The following is a 10,551-nucleotide window of genomic DNA, read 5'->3' as shown; positions in this document are numbered from 1 at the left end:
TGATGCATAATAAAGGAACTGTCACTTAATTCAATCAAGTTTTATTCTGGATAAATAGCACTTACATTTTTAGAAAATGGAATGAAAGGCTGACAATAAAAAAAATTAGCAACTATGTAGCAGCAAGAAAAGTCATGTCTTTTTTTTCTTGTTCTTTACTTTCCTCTTGGAGAATATGGCATGTTTCAAAGCTAATCTTTTACAGATCCCCATTTTTACTCTCTCTTGAGTCTTCTGCCTTTTCTTTTTGTCAGGTCTGTAAAGCAAAAAAAAAAAAAGGAACAGAGAGATTAGAACAAAATGAAGACCACACTGCTCTGTACAAATACATTTGCTAGTATTTTAAGTAAGTATCTGAATTTTGTGGCAGTATGTGAAGTACTGTCACAAAAAGTACAAGGAACATTCCACCTCAAAATGATCTTTCAACTTCACAAGAATGTCCCCTTTATTGCCATTACACATTCATTTTATGTATTTATTTAGCATTTAAATTTACACAGATACTGAAAATAAGAAACTCACGAAGTAAAAAAAAAAAACACAGAGAGTTTCATGCTGAATATATAATGCATGAATATATAATAGAAAACTTAGAAGAAAGAACATGAAGTTTAACACCATTAGCAAGCATCCTGCAATTAACACAGGACCTAAATACAACTAGCAAGTGGATTGTTTTCTGTCTCTTACAAAAGATGTCATAATGCAAAATGCTGAATAATTATTACAAAACGTACAAAATTTTTATTAGAAAAAGAAATTTAACTCATCTTCTGCAATGAATCAGCAAAAGAATTAACTGATGGCCTGAAAGTACTGAAACCATTCTGGTACAACTCACAGAGCAGTATCTTCCTTGACAGAAAAAACAGATGAAGTTTCATGAAATTCTTTTAGCATCCTTTTTAATTTTTTTAGCAAAGGAAAAAGAAACATTAAGAGATAGAATTTTTATGAAAGATATATAAAATGAAACATTGCACCTTTTGTGTCTAATACTTCCTTAGCAAAACCTGGTTTAGTATGAGTAGGACATGAAGCAAAACACTTCTATCCATCTGCCATCCAGCAGGCACCTGGTGAGTCTCTGAATACTGATCCAGGAGGGTAATTGTCTGAGTCTCACTGTGTAACATAGGTACAGCTTTTGGGAGGGAAAATTTGCCTTCCACCGCTACAGCCATTCAAGTCCAAAATAACAGAAAAACCCATTCCTCTGGATAGGAATTTACAGCAGTGCAATCAATTATCCTGAACAGGAAAGACTGAGTCATCTGCTGGATCGTCTCTTAGCAAGTCCCCTTTCCTCTTTTCAGTTACTTCCATCTGAAGACAACCACACACCATTTAGTTGGCTCTCTGACACATACAGTGTATCATGTGTACACAGCTGTGTATAATGCCTACAGTGTTGTTTGGTATGTAATGAAAGGACAATCATGGAAGAATGAAAGTACTCAATGTGATCTTCATTAATGGTGGAGATTTACATCATACTACAAAAAGCACCTGAAATACCAGAAGAAAAAAAGCAAAACATGCCACAACAAAGCAAAAGAGAGAGGAAGCAATAAAACCATTATAGTGAGTCTTTTCTCCACCCTTTCATGAGGAATTCAAATAAAAGTGTTCCCTTACTTAAATTTTCAGTCATCCTGACAGAGCCCCATGCATCAGTCACCAAGTTTGCAATCCATGTAGATCAGTTTTGAAAGAAAACCCACAGACAGGGAATTGGGAGCTCCAGTGAGTGACCTGCCTTTTATCATACCCTCCCATCAACATATACTCCCCCAGCAATGCAGCAAGTGGGCCATAGTGAAAGCTGACATCAGCACTTAAGGCCAAAAAATCATCTTTTTCTGAATTGATTCCATGACATAAGACCCCACCTCATCAGAATGCTGTATTTTACTGCATTAATGCAATATCACACTTACTGACAAGCTGCTCTGGCGTGGGAGAGACTGGGACAGGCACTGCGCTTGTGACCTGCCTTGCCACAAACGAAACAGCCAACGTTAGTCTTCTCACAGCTGTGCTTTTGGAGAGTGCAGCAATTGCAATTGTTACAGTGAAACCAAGCTGAAAAATAAATAACATGATTTATGATCTTGGAGAAAACGTAAAACTAACACTCTGAAACTGAACTTTAATTATAGGCCACATTACCAGGTTTTTAATTCTGGATTAGCTTTACAGAGATGGATGTAGTCACTTTCTGATGCCTTATCACATCACTAGACATACTGTGCAATAATGTGTGAATTATTTGCCATTAGAACTTTTATCCTGTGTGTCATCTTCAAAAGAAAAATAGTGCAGATGTTACAAAGTACTTACAAGTTTAGATTTTTGTAACAGTAACAAAAATAACTGCTTCAGCTATTTATACAGAGGTATAAATACAACCAAATTTGTGCATGAAACAAAATTTTATCATAATTTCTCAAACCTTTTAGTAATTGCCTACTTGTTTATGAAATTCAAAGTTTACAAAATTAGGAAACACTTATAAGACAAATGGAAATATTTCTGTTTTGCCATGATAAATATAAATGGGATTTAGTGTGCCTTGACAAGAATTTATTACATTTCCACACACTGCAAGTACACCTAAACTAAAGAATAGCAACTTGTGTGAAATTGAGACTTTTTCTTTATTCTGTCTTCTGAATTCCCACATTTTACCTCTTCCACAGAGTATTTTCTCTTCTAGTTTGGAATCTGAGTTTCTTTGGACTAAGTACATTTAGAAAATATTATTCTGTACTTACAGGGTTTTACACATTTTTTGCAAAGAACACAATGCTTCCACCGTCTGCCATCCTACAAAAGGCAATAAATGATTTTGTTTATTGAACCCCCCTCACTGATCCTATCTTAAAACAGAACTATTCATGCATGGTCCCAACTGTTTACAGGAACAACTCCTCTGTAGGAAGGACTAACTCAGAAACAACAGTCCTGAGAATCTGTGAAAACCACAGACAAAATTTTGAAGTTAGCAAGTTCTACAACTTCAAAGCATAAGAAAAAAATGCATGTGCCAACAGAGGACAGCTGGGTAAGTTCTGGTCTAAGTGGCAAGCAGCAAACTTGTTCTGTCCTCTTTCCAACACAAAGGAATTAGGGAAAGAAAAATCAATTCCCAGTGGGTTATGGAAGATTACTGTGAAGGTAATAATAAGTCTGTGAAACTGAACTGCTGTGGATTTCCCACAGAACTCAGCATCAGAACAGGCTTTTACCAAAGCAAGTATTACAGAGGTGGTTATCTGACTACTGCCAAAACTTCCATACAGAAAGAAGTGGAAATACTTACTTTTGATGTACATGAATTGCATATCTCACAGTGATGGTTACCAGAACTAACATATCGCTGACATACAGTGCAAAATCTGGGGAAAAAGATGTACCAGTCCACTATTTGCACACAAAACAATTAATTTTATACAACCTTAACAACGAATAGAAGAACTGCAAAATCACTTTGTTGAACTAAAAATGGTATCTTCGCTGCATAAATGACCATTAGGGCCATTTATACATGGTACATCCACATAGTAAAATTCAGGTCAAATTACCAACAGTATCAGTAGTAAATGAAACTAAATTCCTCTATCCTTGATGCTTCTCTTACAAGTTCATTTTTTCACTACTGCATTAACAGCTGATTATCAGACATAGCTGTAAATCTCTTACAGATGTAGACAATATTTCCTACAGACAAAATAAGGAATCTCATCACTCCACACTAGAAAATTTAAAGGTCTTTTTAGACATTTCAGCTCTCCTACACATTGTTTATACAATATGCAACTTTAGAATGAGACAGAAAAATGTGGTCTTAAGCCTGGCATGTAAGTTAGTCAAGACACGACCAAACAGCACCATCTCAAACCTCTTTTGGAGACTTCATGCCTTAATTAAGAAAAAGACACTCTTTTAAAAAAGTCACCTGAGCATTAATACATCTTACCTATATCCCTCTTCTTCAGGAAGCACAATCATACTTGGGGTAAGGTTTGTGAAAATACGGACAGGAGACTGTCTACGACCTGTCTTGCCATGTTTATACAGTGCATGATTAACATAGTCTACCTAGAAAAATAAAACCATAAAAAAGTCTTAAACTGAATGCTAAGCACAGGCAGAGCAATTTACATATTTATTATCTTTATAAATGCTTTATGAAATATTCCCGTTTATATAAAAGACTCTAACCCCAGATCAGACCACAAATTCTACATCAAGTTTTTTGTCTCATTTACTTGTAAATTTGTGTAAACATAGTATCAGGCTAGACTCACAATACTTCAATAATCATATTCTACTAATTCATTTTTGCTCATTTGCATGGAATACGTAAGATAACATTGCAGCCGTTTACAAGAGCAACCTACTAAAAAAACAAAGAATCTATACAGTTTGGTTTGTCACTACAAGAAATGACATCTTAACCCATCTCAGAATAATTGCAAAGTTGCAAATCCAATTAGCCTGCTTCTTCCAGCAATGCCTTCAGAGACTTGCCACAAAAACTTTCAGCTCTGAACACTTGCAGGAATGCAGAGTCTAGCCTAGCATGAGTTTTCCATTTTCTTCAACACATTTTCATTCTACAAGACACAAATGCATTGTCCAGAACATCAATATCAAAATTCATGCAGAGTTGTTAATTGAAAAAAAAAACCTTTAGCATCAAGAATACCCGTGACTGGGCCCTCTAGACACAGTGAAGTTTGTGTGCTTAAATTATGCACAGAATGGATAAAATATTGAAGAAGGTGATGCTAGTTTATTACTTTATCACTGACAAGTTCACTTATTAAGTAATTCCAAACATTTCCATCACTGTAATTTTACTCTGATCCCAGCAGTTTTGGAAATGAAAGACCTTAATTTTTTAAACCACATGTATTTTTTTTCTAGGGCTGGGCACTACCCACTGACATTTCTACACCCGCAGAAAATGAAATACTCTTCATCAAGTTACCTCTCACCTCTGCAACAAGCACCTGTCAGAATTAGCACAAATTTTGTTATACTGAAAGCCTGGCAGAAGAAATGAGTTCATGGATAAATGGCAGATGAGTAAAACATACGCAGCAGGAACATGATCAAGTTACCAAAGATACAACTAACAGAAATACAGAATCCAGACTTCACATGAGCAAGGCCCAGTCACAGAGAAGCACTGCTATTGCACCTGGCTTCACTCACATTCTTCTTCACATGGCACACAACTGGTATTTAGCAGATTCACTGGGTTCAGCCATACCTGGTAATCCATCATACTGAAGCTTGGGAAAAAGTCAAGAATGCGAGACTCAAAGAAATATGGAAATATCCAGAACATGGGCATCTCTTTGTTGTCATGACCTAGTAATGAAAAGACTTTGGTGTACATAGGAGAAAAACAGTACATGCAGCATAAGAAATTTACAGTGAACATTCCAAAAACATAAACATGGACATGTATGTCATGATGGGCAGAAGAACTAGCTCTCTTAGGCATATTTTACATGTGGAGATGTAAGTGCCATGTAACTAAACGCTTGACATAGACTTAGGTTGCTAAAAAACAGTACTGGTTTGATAGCTTATTTTTCTCTACCTTTAAAGTCCATTTTAATTGCAAAGTACATTTGGAAAAAAAAAAGGGAAAAGTTTTTAAGACAGACTTTGAGGACTAGGCATTACTGAACTAGTAATTACACCTAGTAATGTCAGGAGAATAAATTAGATATATGGTAGTTCATCTTTAGAAATTATAACATGACTGTGCTCACATTCACCTGAGTAACAAGATCAGAGACATATTTATAAGTACTTTTCCCTTAAAGTGATGTTACAGCACAAGCCACCCATCTGGCTGTAATACCTACCTTCATTTTCTGTTTCCCTCCACATTGCCATCAGTTTTTTAAAACTAGAAGCCAGTGCTTCCACTAGACCTCCAAATGGGGGATCAGTTACCATAATGACTCTTTCACCGTTCTCTTCACACAAGAATTTCCTGCAAGTTTCAAGTGCAGCCTGTAAGAAACAGAGGTTAATTTCCAGAAATAAGGACTCAATAACTGTAAACATATTCTCTCTGTCAATAAACCGATCACTGTAGAAGTTTCAACTTTGAAGATGGAACTTTCTTCCCCTCTGATGGAGGTGAATTTCCTCTTGAGGAGCATTAAAAAAAATCCACAAAAAATGCACCTAGATTTGAAGGACTGAAAACAAGTGCCCTGTTCAACTAACATATAAAAACATTACTGAAAATCAAAGAATGAGACTGCCTCCCTTTCAGTAGTTCTCTTTCACTCAATTTATTAAATTTATGCTAACTAATGTTGCTTACACACCTTAACTGCTGATTTATTGAAATGTTCTTAATTAATTAATGATGTTTTCTACTAGACTAGTCATGAGTTTCTTACCAAATTCTGCATCAACAACATGCACCTCTTTACCAAAGCACTCAATAAATACTTGGCCTTACCTCTCCACCAAAAAAATGATGATTGAACATGTTGTAGTGGCAGAATTCATCCTCTCTGTAAAATTGTGAATACCTGTAGAATAAGTTTTGATAGTAGCAGAAAAATATAAATAACTCTTTGTCTATCCTAAGGGGTATTTAGAGGGAAAACAGGCCTCAAGGAAAACATCATCTTTGGGTTCTGATTACTGACAACACATACCAATACTGAGAAATTATTAAGTATATTTACTTTTCTCATCAACCGGATGTCATTTGTGTATGTGTACAGGAACAGAGATGCAGAGACAAGAAAGGGAAAACAACCACCAATTTATCTTCTTAAGGCAGTAAGAATATACATTTTTGTATATGTTCTTCGGATACATAAACATTTGTTAAAACCTACCTGAAATCAATATCTAGCAGAAGGCTTCTAACATTGAATTCTTCTTCTTGTGATGCTTTTGACTGGATCATTTCATGAAGCCTGAAGAAAAATTGGAACAAAGAAACTGAACACATAATCACTGTCTTCAGAAATGATCTTTGAAGACAAGAATGGTACTTTACTGAACATAAACCAAACAGACAGAGAAAATGGAGTAGTCCAAACTTGGGGGATTCCACTTGGCCTGTACTCAAAGTTAAAAAACAGGTTAGTCTTAAAAGATGAGAAGTCAGTGGAGCCTATGGGATCACCTCATACAAAAAAAACCCATAAGGTAAGAAACTCAATGTCACTTCCACAACTACCAAAGAGATCTGAAGTGTGCATGTGTGTTATCTGCAGTGCACAGTCTTCTCTGGTGTAAGTTCAAAGCTAGACCCCACTAGATGTTTGGATAATCCCAGCCAATTAAAGCATAGTGAACCCCTCATTATGGGAGAATCAGTGACTATGTAATCATTACTAAGCAGTTTTGAGAGAGAAATATTATTTGAAAGCGTAACAACTCTCACTGATGTACCTGGGTGTTCCAACAGAGAGCACTCGTCTGAATCCCAAATCTGTAAGGAGATTCAGCAGGAACTGGCAACTTCTGTCTGCAAATAAATATTGTGCATTTGTTTTTTTATTCTCCAGTGGATATAGAAGTTGACTTGGACTTTTCAGCTGGGCAGTGGTGATATCACACAGGAACTGATGGTCTGAGTGTTTTTCCCATTCTGCTGGCAACAGCAGTTGCTGGCATTCCTGGCAAAACCTCCTCCTTGATGATGGCAACAGAACAAAATTATTGTACCTTCGAATACAAAAGACAATAGGGAACAAAGCTGGAAAAAGCCTCTATCAAAGATAGGAAGGGGAGCTAAGGAGGGGTTGTTTTTTTATATTTTAGGAGTTCTAGGAGTTCAGACATTTAAGCAGACAATGCAGTTTACATTGCTCTTGCTAAACTCCACGAGAATGAAGTATTATTTAGGAAAAAATATTCGAAGGACACTTCAAAATGCATAAAATATTGTCACCAATTATACTAGGAATCTCCATAAAATAACTGGATTACAGAGTGAAGACTCCATCAACTATCGGCAAAGTCCTGTATGTTTATATACAAAAATTCAGGCATCACTTGTTACTAAGTTACCTTTGCTTCTTTTCACAATGTTAAGCCTGTTAGTTTTGCAGACTAAAGTCAGGAATAATTTTTTTTACCAGAAATTGCTACTGACCTCTCGTAAGCACATTATGAGCACAAACATAAGAATGATTATACATGCCAAAAGAAAAACACCAACCCCCCCACCCAGTTCCTGGGTTGAAAATACCATCCTCTAGTTAAATGTTTCATGCTATTTCTTTTCCATTGCCCTACAACAGTTCTTATTTGTCCAAATTCCTCTTTTCATATTTTAAAGAATCCTGAAGTGTTATCTGTACATTCAGTGTGCTTGAATCTGTATTACTACATCCTTACTAAAGAAAATACACATCAACTATACCTGTCCACGTTCTGTCTGTGTGTAAAAGCAGGCTGATGATTTCTATTATATTCTTCACGTGCTGCAAGCCTAGTTTCTGACACCTGTAAAATTTGCATATATGAGAAGTTATAAAACAGCTACTGCTGCGTGTACATCAAATCCCAGCTTGAAAAAAGGGTGCATCAAAGGTTTCATGCTTTAGCGACTTTGCAAGGAAAAATAATCACATTTTTTGTTTCAGAAGAACAAGTACATCTGAAGCACAGGGGCATGCTGCAAAACACAAGCCTCTCATTGTGAGTTTAAACTGTGCATTTCATTCTCCTATCACATATAATACTCAGAGAAAAACTCAAAAGGTGATTATGAGGAAGACAGAAAGAGCCATCCTTTTTATTAATGTGTGCCAGCAGTTGTGCTCCCTCTAAAGAACTATAATCTGATCCTGAAACCTGATGATAATAGAAATGTTGCACAAGCCTTTTGTGTGAAATAATTTTAAAAGCATGACAGCTCCTTGTTATAATCTGCACCTGAGTCTTTAACATTTCATTCTCTCACACTTTTCTCTGAGTCTTCCACTTTGTTCCCACAAAACACACTCATGGTTTCGCAACAGTTTCAAGACATTTGGTCAAAACTTACAGAACTGTTTTGCTTAAAGGAGGAGACAGTAAAATGCAATACAAGAAAAGACATCATAATACAAGTGATATTCAAACTGAATGACAAAGAGAGATTGCTGCAGATATTTGAGATTACTGAGCATCATGCCGAGCCCCACCACCTCAGCATTTTGTATACCTCACTGTTGTTTGTATCCAGTAGATTTTCTCTATCTTAATTAGGGGAGACAAGGACATCTTGGGATCAGAAGCACCCGATTTTGTTCAACATTGTATAGCATTGGCAAACTTCCTATAAGTTTTGCCAACAGAAAAAAATGTCAGGTTTGCTCAAAATGTACACAGCATTTCTTGAAAGCTACACTCGAAACACGTTCTCCTGACAGAGATAAGTGCTAGCTAAATACCAACTATTACATGAAGTTTAGGAAATAGCACTTAACAGAGATTTCCACCGTAAGATATACTTTTTAAATTGCTAAATAGAGGAAAGAATTGCCAATGTTTTATAAAATCATAGACTGATTTGGGTTGGAAGGGAATTAAAGATCATCTAGTTCCAACCCTCCTGCCATGGGCAGGGGCACCTCCCACTAGATCAAGTTGCTCAGAGCTCCATCCTGCTTGGCCTTGAACACTACCAGGGATGGGGCACCCACAGCTTCTCTGGGCAACTTTAAATCTTAATCTCAATATTAACAGAATACTAAAATATAACTTAACTATATAAAATATAACTTAGCTTCTCTGGGCAACTTTTCCAGTGCCTCACCACCCTCACAGTAAGGAATTTCTTCCTAATATCTCATCTAAACGTATCCTCTCAGTGGTTAAAGCCATCACCCCTCGTCCTTCCACTACGTGCCCTTGCAAAAAGTCCCTGTCCAGATTTCTTGGAGGATCCTTCAGGGAGGGTCCTTGGGAGGCTGCTAAAAGATCTCCCCGGAGCTTTCTCTTCTCTCAGCCTTTAGGAGAAGTTAAGAGAGGTGCTCCAGACCTCTGATCGCCTTCGTAGCCCTGAGTCTTTAGCACAGCCTTAAGCAGCGTTCGCTTACCTTCTCATCTTCCCACTGAAAAAAGTTACAATCCTTTCTATCCCTACAAGCCGAACAAGCATAGAATCTTCTTCCTTCCTCTTTCCCTTGGCTGGTCTTCACAAACAGAAGCGCGGGACCTAGAGACAAACGCGAGGATACGATAACAACACAGGCAACGCCTGCAGATCTGTTTCACTGCTCCGCTGCAAGAGCCGAGCTTCCAGAACAAGGCCTTCGCAAAGGCTGCGGCAAAACATCCCGCGCCGGGAGCGCGGCGGGAGCCGAGCACAGGGACGCTCGGGGGCTGCCCCCCGGGCCCGGCTCACCGTGAGGGCAGCAGGGCGCGCCGGGCGCCGGCCCGAGCAGGGCGAGCGCTGAGGGCCGCGGCCGCTCGGGGCCCGCCGCCGCCGCCGCCATGGCACCGCCTCCTTCCGCAGGCGCAGCGTGCGGGCGGACGGCGCCCCCCAGCGGAAGG

The 10,551-nt window shown here is 37.9% G+C and overlaps 1 protein-coding gene across 4 annotated transcripts; it reads right to left on the bottom strand.

The window, feature by feature from the left end:
* Positions 1–29: 29 nt before the first annotated feature.
* On the bottom strand, positions 30–10,498 carry ZCCHC4 (zinc finger CCHC-type containing 4). 4 transcript variants are annotated; one of them, XM_066185559.1, is made up of 13 exons: positions 10,403–10,498; positions 10,095–10,213; positions 8,432–8,514; positions 7,456–7,731; positions 6,894–6,974; positions 6,506–6,578; positions 5,895–6,045; positions 5,288–5,388; positions 3,986–4,107; positions 3,329–3,404; positions 2,781–2,832; positions 1,944–2,088; positions 30–256 (listed from the first exon to the last, which is right to left on the bottom strand). In XM_066185559.1, exons 1-13 carry the CDS (start codon positions 10,491–10,493, stop codon positions 133–135), a joined length of 1,494 nt encoding a protein of 497 aa, XP_066041656.1. In that variant the 5' UTR covers positions 10,494–10,498; the 3' UTR covers positions 30–132. The 4 variants fall into 4 exon arrangements, 3 of the variants coding, with proteins under 3 accessions (XP_066041656.1, XP_066041657.1, XP_066041658.1); XM_066185560.1 differs by having other exon boundaries at positions 7,456–7,698; XR_010721419.1 differs by lacking the exon at positions 30–256 and adding an exon at positions 2,176–2,306 and having other exon boundaries at positions 2,002–2,088.
* Between the last annotated feature and the right edge of the window lie 53 nt (positions 10,499–10,551).

The sequence above is a fragment of the Chamaea fasciata genome, unplaced genomic scaffold, assembly GCF_029207755.1.
Source record: "Chamaea fasciata isolate MVZ Bird 193981 ecotype frontalis unplaced genomic scaffold, bChaFas1.0.hap1 SCAF_6, whole genome shotgun sequence".
NCBI lineage: Eukaryota > Metazoa > Chordata > Aves > Passeriformes > Sylviidae > Chamaea > Chamaea fasciata.
This window is presented reverse-complemented; position numbering and strand designations above follow the sequence as displayed.